General features: G+C 41.1%; 1 protein-coding gene and 1 pseudogene across 5 annotated transcripts in view; both read left to right on the top strand.

Annotated features, from left to right (window-relative positions):
- The window catches only part of PRKG1 (protein kinase cGMP-dependent 1), an 850,812-nt gene that overhangs the window by 611,830 nt on the left and 220,752 nt on the right, over nt 1-18,230 (top strand). For all 5 annotated transcript variants that reach the window (XM_077350392.1, XM_077350391.1, XM_077350390.1 and 2 more), the window contains exon 5: nt 3,074-3,137. In XM_077350392.1, coding sequence (XP_077206507.1) covers nt 3,074-3,137 — 64 coding nt within the window. The remainder of the gene's footprint in view (nt 1-3,073; nt 3,138-18,230) is intronic.
- LOC143844093 (U2 spliceosomal RNA) lies at nt 8,080-8,289 on the top strand (annotated as a pseudogene).

Here is an 18,230-nt window from a genome sequence, read left to right on the forward strand (position 1 = left end):
ATTAGCTCTGTGTACATTGATCATTTCTCCTACGTTGGCAGAAATAAAGTATGTGTGGTCTGCATTCCCTGAAATTCTTTTAACAAATATTAGGATGCATGACAGACTGCTAGAAGTCATGGTCAATGGGCTTCAGTTCCTTATACTTCCTTGAACAATGAAATGGCCATCCAAGCAGAACCCCCGGAAGGCAAGGTGTAACATCTTGTGAGTGCCAGGATCAGAAATACGTAGCTCTATCTTTGCAGGCTTTACAGTCTGTCATACTATAACTGTAGCACTTATCACATGTCACATATTTCATTGTTATGGATTAGAGAACAAATATTTCTTCTTCATGTGACACCACCATGCATTGTGCTAGAAAGATGACTTGTGCTGCATATTGCTCATTTATTCAAAATTATATGATGTTGAATCCTACATGCCTGTTCTGGAGATGGTAGCACTTTCCTTCAGCATAAAGAGCCTTCTGCTAACAAAAGGACGGATCATTCTGCTTGTTTTCTGATTGGACAACTTCCGGTTTCCCTTGTGGTGGTGAAGTATGTGATTTGCACACTAGTGACAGCCTAGCCCAAAGCTCTGGACCAGCTGGGCCAGAAGGTGCACACAGATGTTAAACAGTGTGGGTGAGAGGACCACCCCTTGTGGGACTCTGCATGGAAGATGGCAACTACGCAGTTGCTCCTTTCCCACTGTGACACTCTCTGTGTGGTTCTGGAAAAGAGATCAGCCATTGTAGGGCTGTCCCTCATATTCTGGCCCCAGTGAGGTGGTGAGCTAACAATTCGTTGTCAAAGACATCAAATGCCACCAGCAGGTCTAATAGCACAAGGAATGCTGACCCACCTCTATGCAGCTGGCACTGGAGATCATCCATGAGGGCAACCAGCACTCTCTCCACCCTGTGGCCAGGGTGGAAGTCAGACTGGACTGGATCAAGAGCCAGTTGTATCTTTATATTGTTTATATTGCTTTATTTTATATACTGTTAGCTGCCCTGAGGGAAAACGAGGAAGGGGTGTCCCATGAGGAGGGCTGCAAATGCGGCGTACTATTCTACATTTGCAGGCAGAAGGCCCCTCGCGTTTTAGCCCTCTATATGGAAACGGTCTGTAGCTCCAGGACACAGGAGAATCCAGCTGCAAAAGCACGTTGAAAGTGCTTTATCCAATGGGTGCAGAATGGACAATCATTTCTTTGGATGTTGTGCTTTCTCGACATTTGTGACTGCCTGCTCCATTACTAGAATAATGGTTCGAACATTTTTCCTTTTACTTGACCTATTTAAGTGTGAACGTATTTTGCTGCTTTCAACTGTAACATTTTGCACTTCATTAAGTTAATCAAATATGCCATAAATACAGGAATCGGTTTAATTTAGGATTGTCAACACTGGACTAGGAAATACCTGGAGAATTTCAGGGTGGATCTGGGAGTGGGTAGGATTTGGGGCAGAGGGGGACCTCAATTGAAGTATAATGTTACGGAGTCCAGTCTCCAAAGCAGCCATTTTCTCCAGGGGAACTGAGCTAAGCTATAATTCCAGAGGATCTCTAGATCCCACCTGGGAACTAGATTCTCCAATGTAACTGTATCTGGGGTTGCCTGCACAGAAATTCCCTTTAGTGGGTTTTTTTTTAAGGTTGTGGACAATAAATATTATTAATGTATATGCTTATTTTGTTTATTTGGTTTATTCAAGACTGATTAAAAAATGCAACTCAGTTTTCAGTCTGATTTTGCTTATGGAATACAATTAATTCTCTACATTAGTTGTCTTCTTTTAGAATAATAGAAAGGCTAAGAGCTAGGAAAATGTCTCCACCCTACAAAGACATCAGAGCATTCTGAATGTCTCCCCTCCCCCCCCCCTTGCCATGGCTCTGGCTGCTTCAGGCACGAATGGCCTCTTTGGATGCGGAAGTGCCCAACCCTAATTTGTTTTATGTCTTTCACATACCGTATAGCAGATGTGTACATCTCTTCTAGAGAAGAATGATTTGGCAATTTGAGATGGTCAGGGATATTCTTTTCCTATTGGTAATATCTTAGATTTGTATGGAAGATAATGACTCAAATCTGGATTAGACATTCCTCAGTCATAAGAACATATATGCGGAGTATGATTTCTTCCTTCCTGGCCTGTGGTAACCCAAAACCATACCAAGGGGCGTTTAAGGGTTCTGTGAGGAAGACACAGGAGGTGGGAAAATCATACCCTGCAAGTGGAGGTCCCTATACCTGCAGCCTGGATCCTATCCAGTCTAAATACGATTGTAATATTTTTACCTGATTTATTGAGATGTTCATCTATTTTTTCCAAGGATTATATTTTCTAAATAGTACCCTTACAATTTATGGTAGGATATACTGAAAATAAGAAAAGTGGACATACATGATTTTAATCAGTTACCTGCTACAATTTTTTTGTGCAAGAGCAAGGGAGGCCAATTCCGGTCAAGTTCCTGTTCTGGACCTACATGTTACACACAACCAAGGAGAACCATTCAAAACAGACATGCCCCTGTCAAGTTCTCTCCCCTTCCTCTTAAACGCAGGATCATTCTCCCTATAATTGCGTCCACATCATGTTGTGCAATTCTTTACTGTGTTCTGTGCTAAATTGGCTGGTATTGTGGAGAAACACACAGTTGAAGGACATGACAACACAGGTTAAGTGGTCCTATATTTTACAGCTGTGAAAATGGCTGCTTACATTGCAGCAGCAGGTGTCTTTACTCATTGTTCTGTGTCATCTAATAGTACTAAAAGAAAAGGGAGAAATGCAGAATGAGAAATGCAGAAGTTAAACATTGGGATCTGGTTTTGTACTTTGAGTAGGATACATTGAATTTTTCATTCAACTTTCTAAAACGATTTCCTCTCTTACTGGTTTTTCACTTCTGATTTTTTTTAAAAAAACAACCTACTGTGCCATTGTTAATCCATGTGGATTCATGAAATAACACATTTGTTTTGATCTAGCAGAACCTTTTCTCAAGTGATAGGATTTTTTTTTAAGTAACCACATCAGTGCTCACAAATTATTTCTCACTTTCTGTTACAGCGTACCAACATTCCAGAGCCTCCCTGAAGAGATACTCAGTAAACTTGCTGATGTCCTTGAAGAGGTATTTGCTTTTAATTTTTGAAAATGGCATGAGGGTCATAAGCAGTAGGTCTCTTGTTGTAGGAGCAATTCAGCGATCACATGGTTCTGTTTATCAGGACTCCTTTGCTGAAGGAGAATATCTTTGCAGCGATTATGGTGTTTCACTGTTCCTCAAAACAAACTTCAGGAGAAAAGGTCGAGTGACATATGCTTTATGGTTCAAATTGGATAAATTCTATTTTCTATAGAGGCACACATTAAATCAATGTTTTTGTTAAAGTATGTTGACACAAGTCTTTAAGATCTTGCCTGTCACGATTTTCAGAATCTTTCTCACAGATCATAGGTATGCTTATTGCATCGGGACCGGGTGTTTTCTCTAACTCAGTGAAAACTACAATTCCCAGGCTTCATATAGGCCATTGAGCATACTTAGAAGCATTACTGGCCAATGCCTCTAAGTATAGTGACTTAAGAATGAGGCATGTGCTATTACTAGACCCCATTGTTGCCTGTTCCTCTTCTCCATTAAGCAGCAGAATGCTGAGAAACAGGAAATGGCATTACTATGGGGCTGGAAGGACTCCCTGGAGAAGAGCCTAATGCTGGGAGCGATTGAGGGCAAAAGAAGAAGGGGACGACAGTAAATGAGGTGGCTGGATGGAGTCACTGAAGCAGTTGGTGCAAACTTAAATAGACTCCGGGGAATGGTAGAGGACAGGGAGGCCTGGAGGATCATTGTCCATAGGGTCGTGATGGGTCAGACATGACTTTGCAACTAACAACAACAACAGGGGGCTGGAAAAAATAGAATGCCAACAAGGGTGGTCTTCTTCTTCTTCTTCTTCTTCTTCTTCTTCTTCTTCTTCTTCTTCTTCTTCTTCTTCTTCTTTCCATTGCTTTGAAACACTCTAGGAAGATCTCTGCATTTCAGAGGGCTTCCAAAAAATCTTGGAAATACCCACATGAGTTCAGATGTGTGAGGAAGCTCTCCCATCACAACATGCAATTCCAGCTACTACTTTTAAGGCAACAGTATTGGCAGTATTGTTGAGAGTCAGCACAAGTTGGCTGCTGTGAATCCATAAGTTCTTTATATGCCACTTGAGCTGGCTAGTATTCCCTGCCACACTGCTTACTGACTCTTCTGGGGCAGCAGAAGTTCATGCCAGCTTATGCCACTAGCCAAAGGTTATGCTACCCTGAAATCCTGAGATAAAATTGCTCCAGTAAATGTGCTCAATCAACTGTGAAAGGAAATTCAGTGAGCTTTTAAAAGGAGTTCCTCTTCTTTTCGTCTGCTGGCTTGATTCTGAAAGCTCTTGAGCGTCTTGAACTTGATGCATGGTCTACTCACCGCAGTGGAATTTTTTGTTGTTGTTACTCTTTTGGCCTGATAGTTCCTCTTGACATCCAAGGCATCTCACTTGACAGTTGAATTTTGATGATCAGGGCTTAATATAATTTCTTGTAATTAAGAAACATGGGTACTAGAATTTTGATGAAACATTTTAATGACCCCCAGGTCCTGAAGGATATGGAAATATATCGGTTTGCTTATTCAAAATGTATTAAATGTATGTTAATTTCACACCAGGCAACTTAATGTTAGTTGTGATTTGTCTGCTAATTACTGGTTTTGCACCTGCAAAATTAAATGCAAGGAAGTCCTGCAGCCAGGCACGATTAAAGAAGATCATTAATATATTGTCCTGTGACAATTATGCATACCAAATTCTGCTTGTTCTTCTTCTGATGATGATGTATTTTCACTTGTTCAACACAAGCCAACATTAAAGAAAATAATTTGGGCAACCTATGCTAGCTTCTTTAAATATTCACAGAAATATTTGTTTTGACATTTTAAGAAAGTTTCCTTTTTAAAAAAGTAGCTGTAACTTCGATCATTTTGCTCAGTTGTCATTTTTGCTGAAACCCGTATATAAACCACAAACCAACATGAACCAAGGCATTGGTTTGTGAACTGAACCTCTTCATAGCAGTTTGTGACCCCTGCTTTCTGCTCCCCACCATTTTTAGCAGGCTGTAAGTCTGGAATTTGGGAGTGCTCCTGAATAATAAAAGAATATCGTATCTATTGTGCACACGTAAAACATCTCAGTATGTACACCACAAATGCCAACGAGTACAGATCTTACGTGTGTCGATCATCCTGATCTTCATCAGAGGTCAATATATAAATGCACACAATTATATATAACAATTTTTTTCAATGGACGAGGGGGGGACTTCTTTAATAGAATCATAGAATCATAGAGTTGGAAGGGGCCATAGAGGCCATCTAGTCCAACCCCCTGCTCAATGCAGGATCAGCCCAAAGCATCCTAAAGCATCCAAGAAAAGTATATATCCAACCTTTGCTTGAAGACTGCCAGTGAGGGGGAGCTCACCACCTCCTTAGGCAGCCTATTCCACTGCTGAACTACTCTGACTGTGAAAATTTTTTTCTTGATATCTAGCCTATATCGTTGTACTTGTAGTTTAAACCCATTACTGCGTGTCCTTTCCTCTGCAGCCAACGGGAACAGCATCCTGCCCTCCTCCAAATGACAACCTTTCAAAGACTTAAAGAGGGCTATCATGTCCCCTCTCAACCTCCTTTTCTCCAGGCTGAATATTCCCAAGTCCCTCAACCTATCTTCATAGGGCTTGGTCCCTTGGCCCCAGATCATCCTCGTCGCTCTCCTTTGTACCCTTTCAATTTTATCTACATCCTTCTTGAAGTGAGGCCTCCAGAACTGCACACAGTACTCCAGGTGTGGTCTGACCAGTGCCGTATACAATGGGACTATGACACCTTGTGATTTTGATGTGATGCCCTTGTTGATACAGTCCAAAATAGCATTCGCCTTTTTTACCGCTGCATCACAATGCCTGCTCATGTTTAATTTACAATCCACAAGTACCCCAAGGTCTCGTTCACACACAGTGTTACCTAGAAGCATATCCCCCATCCAGTAGGCATGCTTTTCATTTTTCTGACCCAGATGCAGAACTTTACACTTATCTTTATTAAATTGCATCTTGTTCTTATTGCATCTTAATCTTATGTGGCTGCTTCTGGTCCTGCAAAGTATTCATATTGTCAGAATCCGCAGCCAGCAAATATTTCCTATTCCTCCCCTGGGTATTGGAAAATCTTGCTGTGTGCTTCTCTACAAAAAGGTCCCTCCCCCATCTTTCTGTTTTGTTTTTAATAGTATTATATGCATTATAGACAGACTAGAATATCTCTGTACTGGTAATGTTTAATTTTAAGAATGTATTTAAATTAGCCAACAACATAACTGCATTATATTTGGGTTGCTAGTCTAAGATGAATGCAGTGAGAACAGCTGACTGAAACAGTTTGATGAAGGGAATAATCTTCACAGCACAATTTAATACCTTTTTTTTCCCTTTTGAAACTCTGTGAATAATCCAGCACCACTGCACTGCCACTCTGTAAGAACCTTTACAAACTGCTAGCTAGTGCCCAGAGGCAAAAGAGCTACTTTAAATTGTTCATTTTAGGCAATCCTAATATGCAGATGTTATTGTGAGAATGGTGGCAAAAAAGACTATTATGTAATGAGGCTGGACCTAGAAAATTGAAACAATTTAAGAAGATTTTTGTTCCGCACCTGCAACGGATGTGAATGAGCAAGTAATCATTATTCTGTAAACTGCTTAATAGCAGATACTTTTAAGATTCTTCAGTATAGAAATAGGACATATCCATTTAACAAAAATATTTTGAAGTCTAAACTATTTGCTTTTGTTTGCTTACCTATATTTTGTTATCTGTATTTAAGAAATAGAGCTTAGTTTTCTAAGATGGAGCACAAGATTCTGTTGAGGCTCAGCTACCTTATTTAGAAGGCCCATCTTGCTGCTTTTGTTTTGCTGCATCAGTCTTGAAGCATTCCCATTGAAACAGTCTGTACTGTTGACTGATCTTTTGTTCCTGGCTGTAGAGCCATCTTAGTCTCTAAATTCCACAGTGGCCTTGTTGTCAGTGAGGTGGTAATCATGAGACTGATCTGTATGAACCTCTGTTGCATGTTTAGGAGGACATGTGCTGAGGCCTCTCAGGAAGATACAAACACCATTCTTTGGTAAAGAATTTGGCCACAGCTTTATTTTACAAACTCCTGCCAGTGCAAAATGAGGCTGATCCCTCCTTGCAGTGGCTCTCCGGGCACTTGGTGGGCCTGCACCAGTGTACCTGCTGGAACAATTGAGCTTAAGATCTATGGGTCCCTTCTTGCCTCAGCTGGAACAACATGCTGACCCTCATATTTTCTTCTTCTCCTGAGGCATGAGATGGATAGAAGGGGGGATGGATAGGTGAGTGGGGGGGGGGGTAAGGCAGCCTCAACAAAACTATTGGGATCATCTATAAAAACATAAGAAGAGCCCTGATGGATCAGTCCAGTGGTTCATCTAGTCCAGCATCCTGTCTCATACAATGACTAACCAGTTCCTCTGGGCAACCAACAACAGGGCATAGAGGTCAAGGCCTTCCCCAGATGTTGCCTCTGGGTTCCGAACATGGCTAGTAGCCACTGATAATACTGAGCCTCAATTAAGTTTATTCCTGTAGCCATCACTACGTCTTCTGGTAGTGAATTCCACATTTTAATCACACTCCCATCTCTTCAAAGCATTTCCTCCTGTTGATGGCTGTCTTGTATGCCTGATAGCTTGGAAAAAAGAACCATGCTAATTGTGATCATTCCTTGAATAAGATGGAGAATTGAAGTTATGTGTAATTAGATGCTAACAGTTTGTAATTGTTAAATTCAATTAATGCAGTCTAAAGCAAGGACAAGTTCTAAGTAAAACTGATGTTGAAAGTTGTTTGTATTCTTTAAGGATCCTATACTGAACTGTAAAGCTTTCCTTGGGCATATTTTTCTTTCCTTGTTTCAGCTCTTTCAAAAGGAGAGTTAATACTTTCTCCTTCTCAGCCTTTTGGCTATGATCAAGTGTAATATCTGTTCTTATCACTTTACTTGAAAGTGAAACACATTATCTACAGCATCTCAGGATACGTTTATTTTTGTTTGGCAGTCTTGGATTGGATCGGATACCAAAACCCCATCAAAAACCCCATCCCCATGAATATTTACTTAGATTCAAGTCCCATTGGGTTTAATAAAACCTGTTACCATATAAAAGAGCATAGGGCCCCTAAGTAAGGTTGACAGTCATGGGATAAGAGGACATTTTTAATCCTCTTGTCTTGTGGATTAAAAATGGTTAATTAACAGGAAACAGAGTGTGTATAAATGGGCAGTTTTCACAGTCGGGTACCATAGAGCTTGGCACTAATTCTGGTTCTTTTTTAATCATGAATGATTTGGAGTTGAGAGTAAGTTGTTAAGTGGTTATCTGCAGATGACTGTTTTCAAGGACTGTGACAGCCAGGGAGGATTGTGAGGCACACAAGAGGGATCTTTCGAAGGTGAGTGAGTGGGTGACATTGTGGTGAAAGAGGTTCAACATCAGCAAGTGCAAAGTAATGCACATCGGAGCCAAAAATTGGAACTATAAATATATATGGATGGAATATGAACTAGTGGTAACTAACCAGGAAAGAGATCTTGGAGTCATGGTAGCTAATTTACTATGTCGACTCAGTGTGTCTACAATAAAAATGGCAACTACGATGAAGATTATTAGGAAAGGGGGATTGAAAACAAATCAGCTAGTATCATAATGTCCCTGTATAAATCTGTATAAAAAATGCCCCTGTATAAATCTCATTTCCTGTACTAGTCACCACACTGCAAAAAAAGAGATAGCATTGGAAAAGATGCAGAAAAGGGCAATTCATATTATTAAGAGGGTGGAATACCTTCCTTATGAAGAAAGGTTAAGGAGGCTAGGGGTTTTTTAGTTTGGAGAAATGTTGACTGAGCAGTGACATGATAGAGGTTTATAAAATTATATAATTATCTAGAAATTATATATAAATGGTATAGAGAAGGTAGAGAAAGAAGTACTTTTCTCCCTTTGTCATAATATAAGAACTTATGGACCCCAATGAAATTAATGAGCAGTAGGCTTAGAACAGATAAAAAGAAGTACTTCTTTGCTCTAAGAGTAATTAACACATGGAAGCTACAAATTCAGACAGCTTCAAGAAGGAATTGGATAAACATATGGAGCAGAGGATCATTTATGGCTATTAGTTACCAGGTATAGATGGAACATTGTGTGTGGTGCAGTGATGTTTCTGTATTTTTGATGCTTGGGGGGGGCAGCAGTGGAAGGGCTTCTGCAGGGGCCAATTAAGGGCGGGTTCCCGTCCCCCAATGTGCTGACCATGGGAGAGAGTTCTTGAAATCCACTGTCTTCCTACTTCATACTTTTCCCACTGCTCCCTTGGAATTTGTTAATATCTATCACTACTTAGAAAGGTGCATGAATATTACGGCTGAGTTTTGCATCCGGAAATATAGCATTCCAGTGTTTGCTAATACAATATTTATGAAATGTGTACATGGCCCAATTTATTTATTCTTTATTTTCAAAAAGAGGAAAGGGTTAAAGGAGTCTGGAATCTCTTCTGAACAATTTTCAAAGGTAATTTGTAAAACTACTGCCACATTTAGATCACAAAATACCTTTTAGTGCACTTCATTGACTTGCTGTTGGGTGGTTTGGATTTCAGTAAGCTTGGAAATCCATCCATTTGTTTTATTAAAAGCCTCAAGACATCATCTTGTTGTTACGATACTTGTTTTGTTTCTCTTTATTACAGCCTCATAACAAAATACCCATATTTTTTTTTATTAAATGCCTGTATGCAAGTCATAGTCTTTGGAGATGAAAAATACTAAGGACAACTGTCAATAAAAAGTCAATTTGCAAAAAGAGCATACAGTGCTTTAAAGGAGGACCAAAACTACATTGGGGAACCAATTATTGGACAGCATCTCTGTATGGGTATTTTTATTCTGATGGCTTGTTTTAAAATAAACTCCCCAGGTTCATACCATAATACCTTCCTTCTGTTACATGACCGGTAGCCATGTTTCCCATTGTAGAAAAATAAAACAGCTGGTATCCTATACAACATCACTGAGAAAAATCTCTGTGCTGTTTGTATCATGATATATTTCTGGTATGGAGTTAAATGCCAAAGAGATACTGTATTATTACGATTTATAAAGTACCTGAAATCTATTAAATGCTGTACAATGATTCTGTTAGACACAAATACTTAATGAATGATACCATTTTACTGTAGAGTGCTGTTTGTGGGTTGGATCCTACAAGTAGTAGCAGAAAGGTTTACTTAATGCAATTCCATTTGTACAAATCATTATACAAGAGATACTGTAAGACCTAAATTTTCATTTCCAGTCTCTCTCTTCTCTGCTCACCTGCCTTCCAGCACATGCACCAATGGTGACTCCAGTTCATCCCCCTAATTCACCCGTCTACCGGGAATGTACAGTGGCTCACGGTTTTCCTACCCACCTAGCTTAAGTGGTATCTGTGGCTCCTCTAGCCACCTCACAGCTGCCCCAAAGACTTCTTTTTCTTGCTTTTGTTTCTCTGCTATTAACCTCCCTCCTGTTTAGTTTTCACATTTTTCTGCAAACCTGGAGTTTCCCCAAGTCTGCAGAGGAATGCCACCCTGACACCATTATTTGGGTTTTTCTATTTACATGGGGTCAAATTAATAGTTAGATTTAGAATGAATGAATGAATGAATGAATGAATGAATGAATGAATGAATGAATGAATGAATGAATGAATGAATGAATGAATGCATGCTGTGGTGGTGAAAAATGCGATTGTTACAGCTGACTTATGGTGATCCTGTTTAGGTTAGTTGTTCAGAGTTGTTTTGCCATTCTCAGGCAGGAGTTGTTTAGATGTGGTTTGTCATTTCCTGCCTCTGTGTCACAATCCAGGTGTTCCATGGAGGTCTCCTATCCAAATACTAGACAGGACTGACCCTGCTTAGCTTCTACAATCTGATGAGACTGGGCTAGCCTGAGGATGCACGGGTTCTGTCATTTGCCAAGACAGAGTTCCCAATTGCAAGTTTGGTGGCTAAGTGTAAATATTTTCTACACAAGGACTCTTTCTGATATTATGCCAAATGCTCATTGGGGCAAGGAGAGATGAACAGCTGCAGCCTTGTTGCCCCCTTCATGCACATTAAGTGTTCATGACCACAATTTACATAAAGACATTGTGGCAGGTAGAAAAAAGGTATGGTATATAGATCTGAAGCAGCTCCCCCCCCCCCATATGGTTTGGCATGGTTCAGCTCCATTTGTATCTAGGCATGTGCATTCGGTTTACCTGCCTATAAGATTCTGTTATCTGTTTGGGCTATCAGTAAAGCTGGCCCAAATAAAAGTTGATTTTTTCTGACTTTTATTTAGGCACATTCAGCGATACCTATCAGCTGTCTGTTTTGCGCCTTCCCCAACTGAAGGGAAGCAAAATGGCCTGCTGGAATGACTGCCAGCCATTTAAACCAAACAGCTTGATGGGTCCACACTCAGTTGTCCAGTTTAGATGGCGAACAGCCATTTAAACCTTCCTTTTTGTTTCTCCACCTTCCAAATGACTTGCAGCCATTCCAGCAGTCCATTTTGCTCCCCTCCATTTAGAAAGGGGGGGGGGAGCAAAAAGGAGGCCCAGGACTGACACAGTGGCAGGAGCTACAAGCTCAGTACTGCCCAGGCTGGGACTGGCTCACTTTGAAGCTCAGTTTAAATTGAGCTATAAGGATGGGACAGCCCAGGGTTGACCATTTAGTAGACTCAGCTGGGCAGCCCAGCAGACCCCAAGGCAATCTTGCAGAGTGCTCGCTCTCCATAGGACCACCCATTTGGCAGGGTCTGCTATGTAGCCTGGTTTCAACAGAGCAACTCAGAAGTCCCCAATTGGAGCACGGATCAGCTGTTTATTAGGTCTCCTAGGCTTCCCAGTTCGAACATGGCTACCTAGCCAAAAAAATGTGGCTTCTCTTGAATTTACTTACTCCAAATATCATGTGCTAGTATTGGATTTGGAAATATCAGGAACTACAAATATTTGGGGGGTTCAGTATATCCGAATCCCCCCAAGTACTGTGTGTGTGTTTGTGCATGCCCTTATCATGAAGAAAGAATTTTATAGCTGTGGCCAGTAGCTTTTCAGCAGTGAAAGCATGTTGGCACACAACATGGTCCATTATGTGGAACCATGACAAACAGATTCATCTCCAGAAAATTATAGTTTTTTTTGTTTCTGAACAGTAATAAGTAACCTAGGAAATTGCATTTTGGACAGATTTCCCTCCCTCCTACAATACTGTGGCTCAATTGTTGATTCCTTTCTAATATCTGTTCATCCAGAGAAAATCAAGAGCAATAATTTCAGAACATACATTATTTGCCATGTTTTTTTTAAAGCAGCTTAAATTGTATTTGATTAGTCTCCTCTTCGCCTACTGTTCATTGTCTGTTTCTTCTCATCTAACAAGGCCATCATTATTTTACCTTCATACGGGATGAGAGTGGCTCATGAGTGCTGAAAACCAAGTGGAATAATCTGCATTAGAGAAAATCATCCTCTCCTCTTCCAAACAGAAAAAGGCAGATAAAAGACAAATGTACTGTGAAGAAGAAAGTAGGAGAAGGCCATCATTTTCAAGAATATTTTGGCTGGGATCCAGGCCTATTCTGCACAAAATAGATAATGCACTTTCAATGCACTTTCAAAGTAGATTTTCCTGTTCCGCACAGGAAAATCCAGCTGCCAAAGCACATTGAACATACATTATCCTATGTGTGCAGAATGGGCCCTGGTTTACTCTGTCTTGCCTCTAAAGTTGGGCAAGGGCCATGGTAGCTCATGGACATTGCATGTGGAAGTTTACACATTCAGTCCCTGGCACCTCCAGTTAAAGGATCTTAAGTAGCAGATATTGAGATTTTTTTCTGATTGAGACCCTGGAAAATCTGCCAGTCAAAGTAATAATCATCATATTTATTTTTATATCCCTCCCTTCCCAGGTGGCTCTGGGTGGATAACAGCATAATAAAACACACAGGTAATATAAATAAACAATTAAAAACAATATATAAACATTAAATAGATTATTTAAAACCACCATGCTGAACTAGATAGTCCTGATTTTGGTAAAGGGGCAGGGGGCTTTATCTGTTCCTGTAAGTTTGCTGAGAACGTGGAATTTACTCCCCACATAATCCTGATTGGTTCTGAGTGAGAAATTGTGGCAGAGCCCTTGTGCCTGTCATGTAATTAAATGACTGAAGAGCAGGGAAATATCTTTTCAGTCATAAATTATTCAGGTGTAACTTAAAGCTGACGAGAGATTCAAATGATATTAAAATGAGGGAGGCACTATAATACAGCCTTGAAGAGTTAACTTCAGAGGGACTGGAACACTCTACCGTGTGTCATGTTCTCTTATATATTTTAATGTATAACCAAGCCATCTTCTTCCTTCTGATATTTTTCTACCACAGCTCAAAACCTGGGTGAGAGAGCAATATATGTATTTTTTGCGACATAATTTGCATTGATTTCTGTTGAGGATTCTAAAAATATAGAGGCCCACAGCTCTAGCCCCAGGCATCAGCACCAGATGGAATAGGAGAAAGGTTAACATTAAACTGTTTTTTATTCCCAGTTCCCTTGGGCTTAATGAGAATAGCTGTCATGCGTTACTCCAGATGGCTATGGCAACAGCCTATCCTGAGGCTCTCCTCTATTTCAACTCTCCACGTCTCTTTTCCAAGGCTGGTTTTTGCAGTTAGCAAGCCTGGACATTTAATAGCATCCGAATCCCTTATTTGCTCACTTTATAAGCATCGCTAAAGTACATAATCGTAGCACTGGGCTCTTTGCATTGTTGATCCACTGCTTGCTGTTGGAATTGACTGTGGGACTCCTACTGAGCTATGTACTCTAGAGGGTTTATAAGATAAAAGAGACTTATAAAAGTGATTTATTATTGCATGACTGGTTGATTGATTGATTGATTGATCGATCGATCGATTGATAAACTGTCCCTCTCTGCAGGCAGGCTGGAGGCAGTGTACTACATATTAGATTCCCAATATATATACCTGTACCATAAATAATGATAGACAGGGATGGTGGGAGGAGTTGGGACTCATTGTATACCTGACTGGCTGTCCATCCAATGAATGGCCAATCAGATAGGCCGCATTCCCCGCCAAATTTTTCCACATTGAAGAAGTGCCAGCCCGCTTTACTGTGCTGATTCCCAGTGGTAAGCCATGTGGTGAGCAAGGGGGGAGGGGCATCCTGGGACCATAGTCAGAGGGAGGGAGGTTGCCCAAGCAGTGGCTGAGACCTTAGAGGGGACCAGCCCTGGCCTCTACTGCATGGGCAGAACAGGACCCCTGCCACCAGAGGTGCCATCTCACCCAGCCATCTGCCAGGTCCAGCCTTGTCACTGGAGGGGGCCCCGGCTGCCACCGAGAACCAGGGAGGAGAGCTTCAGGGGGCTGCAACATGAGCCCTTGCTGCCACCTGCCTCCCCTCCCTGGTGTCCTGAGCTCTTCTCTGACCTGCCTGCTCAGCTATCTCTGTGGGCAGGTGGGACCTGCTCTGTTGTGCTGAGGCCAGCCAGCTGGTGAACAGCGGTAGGGAGAGAAGCAAAGCCTGGCCTCGACTCCATGCAGCGGCCCCGTTGCCATAGAGAGGGATCCTGGGGCAGCTGTGAAACAGCCACCCCCACCACCTGCCTGCCTGCCTGCCCACCTCCAGGTTCCGCACTCAGCTAGCTGCGCAGCCCAGTCAGGTGTTAGCCTTCTGCATGGAGGCCAACCAGCTGGTGGGTGGGTGGGTGTTTGGGTGGTGAATAGCTCTGGCTTTGCCTGTCCTGTCTTCAAGCATCCCACCACTTTCCTCCCTTCCTTCCCCCTTCCTTTCCCTCCTTTCCTTCTTTCCCCCCTCCTTTCCTTTCCTTTCCTTTCCTTTCCTTTCCTTTCCTTTCCTTTCCTTTCCTTTCCTTTCCTTTCCTTTCCTTTCCTTCCTTCCTTCCAACCCCACGTGGAGATTCTAGCACCCATTATATTCTAAAGTACAACAGGCTTTGTGCCTAGTATTTTCAGTAAAAACAGTAAATCCTGAGAATTCTGTTATTCAACCTCTTGTGCTTTGTCTGTATAGGTTAGGCCACCATCAGTGGTGGGATACTCTGGAAAGAAAGATGGGGAAACCCATTTGATTTTATTTATTTACTGTGGCTTCAGTCCTATGCCTGGTAGCATACTACAATTTTGCAGGCCCTGCAGTCTTTTTGACTAGTAACCACCAGCATATTAGCATTTGAAGGTCTTAGTGCTCTTCTGGGGGCATAGTGGGAGAGGCGGTCCCTCAGATATCTGATTGTGTGGGCCAGAATTTTAATAGTCCTCAATCAGCAAGCATGATAGTTATGATGTAGGATCTGAACAGAAAGGAATTTTAAATCTTCACATAGAACTAAATAGATATTGTTTAGACAATGCCCCAGGTATTTGAACCCCATCTTTGTACTGCATTTGTAGAATAATGTTGAGTATTTTTTTCATGAAATATCCATTCTAGTATCATGCTGATTAGATCTATAATAGGGGTGTTTACAATGTGTACCCCTTAACCATGTCTTAATGGGAAATTCCTTTGTGCTAAGTGATCCTGAGTGTGCTGTCCCGCCAAATGTGTTCTTTTGTGCTAAGTAATCTTGTGTGCCGCCCTGCCAAACGTGTTCTTTCATTATCTCACTTCCCTCTACCATATAAGCTCAATCCTGCCTGGTGTGCTGGGTAAATTGAAGCAATGCTGAAATAAGCATTACTGCCATGCAACTCACACGGTCCCAGTATACCCCTTATATTTCAAGATTACAGCATTTCTTCTTGGATTTATATCTTAGATTGGAACGGTTGATGTAGAACTGTGCAGTGGCATTCGGCCCTATCATTCTGAATTATTAGTTGACCTTGGCTGCTCTTAGAAATGTGTGGCTGTTTTATCTTTCTGTATAAAATATAGGAGCTCCAAGAATCAGAGTGACCTGATCATCTTTTCTCTGGGAGAATCGATCATTACTCTTGGTGACCTAATTTATATTTTGAAATAGTCCTGAGGATTAAATAGAAGGTTGAACTGCTTTTCGGGAATCTCTTCTGCCTAGTTTTATTTCAAAAGGAATTCAAAACACCTTTGTTTTCTCCCACAGGCCCTTTACCAATGAAAACTGGTTAGTTTTTGCTGATGGGATTACTCTGTGATATCCAGTTCTCTTTGTCCTCATCTTCCCAGGCACGATATGTCTTGGAGAGAAATTCTTTCATGTGTCCTTCTTGCTTTTTGAAGGCAATTGTAACCCAAATCCTTCTCAGTGCTGTTATATTATTATGATGTAAACTAAACCTCATTTTGAATTAAAGAAAGATTAACGTTAATGAAACTTTTTAAAAGGTCTGCCTCTCATACTCGATCCCATGTTGTTGCTCACAGTGACATCTGCTGTGACATGTAGCTGCTTTGTGTTTGCATTGGCAAGTGTTTCAGCTTGGCTTTCCCAAATAAGATGGATATCAGAAATAAGACAATTCATATTTATAAAGTGTTTTTTTTAAGTATTACTCACTTCTAAACGGGTAACATGTCATCTTTTCTAGCTTGCTTATATGCTTTGAAAAAGATTTATGATTGAAAATGATGCTCAGCCTACTCCCATGGAAGGACTAAGTCCAGCTATTATTCTGCCCAGATTATTAGGAATCAAGTGGCTAGCCGTGTTGGTCTAAAGTAGCACACAAAAATAGAATCCAGCAGCACCTTTAAAACCAACAAAGATTTATTCAAGGTGAGAGCTTTCAAGTGCAAGCACTCTTCCTCAAACTAAATGGAACAAGGACCATAGACATTCAGATATAAGGCAAAAGTCAACTGTGGTAGATTAAATCAGAGTCCAGTAGCACCTTTAAGACCAATGAAGATTTATTCAAGGCGTGAGATTTCGAGTGCTCAGTCTGAGGAAGAGTGCATGCACTCGAAAGCTCATGCCCTGAATAAATCTTTGTTGGTCTTAAAGGTGCTACTGGACTCTGATTTTATTGTGCTACTTCAGACCAACACAGCTACTCATTTGAATCTATCTTTGTAGCAAATTAGTAAACTGTGTCATAATATCCAAATTAAGAAGAAGAAGAAGAGTTGGTTCTTATATGCCGCTTTTCCCTACCCGAAGGAGTCTCAAAGCAGCTTACAATCACCTTCCAATTCCTCTCCCCACAACAGACACCCTGTGAGGTGGGTGAGGCTGAGAGAGCCCTGATATCACTGACCGGTCAGAACAGTTTTATCAGTGCCGTGGCGAGCCCAAGGTCACCCAGCTGGCTGCATGTGGGGGAGCGCAGAATTGAACCTGGCATGCCAGATTAGAAGTCTGCACTCCTAACCACTACACCAAATAAGCCATATGATAATTATTTGCTACAGTAGCTAATCAGTCCTTTTGAGTACAGTTGTAATTCACAAAAACATTGGAGGAATAAACATGTCCATGTTAGTAATTAATAGCAGATACTTTCCCAGTTGTGAAAAGAAATAATTAAAAGAGACTAGTTGCTGTCCCCAGCCATCTCCAACCAAGCGTGGAAGCATCCCTGCAAGTGACAAGCTGTGCTGGCAAGTTATCTAGTCCTGAGCTAGCAGTCCCATTAAATACCTTCTCCAAGATGAGAGTTCATTCTGAAGGCATTTAAAGGGACTCAGAGTTCTTTAAATGCACTTTAACTGCAGCTGTCCGGTGGTCAAAAAAATCCCAAATATTTTTGGTTAGGTTTGGTCACTTTGGATAGCCAAATAAATACCAGCTATCTATATCCAACTGAAAAAAAATTGGAAAAACGCCAGTAAGGTATTTTGGTCCACCCACCCCCCTTGGATAGACCAAATTCACACTCCTAATGCTTATCCCCCAGAATACGCTCCTAGGATTATATTCCTTAATGGTTCTTAAAGACATCTGTGACTTGGGTGGAAGAAATTAATTTACTAATTTGGAGAGGTTTTTGTGGCTTAATCTTTAATTTTCTAAAAC

This window comes from Paroedura picta, chromosome 8 (genome assembly GCF_049243985.1).
Source record: "Paroedura picta isolate Pp20150507F chromosome 8, Ppicta_v3.0, whole genome shotgun sequence".
Taxonomy (NCBI): domain Eukaryota; kingdom Metazoa; phylum Chordata; class Lepidosauria; order Squamata; family Gekkonidae; genus Paroedura; species Paroedura picta.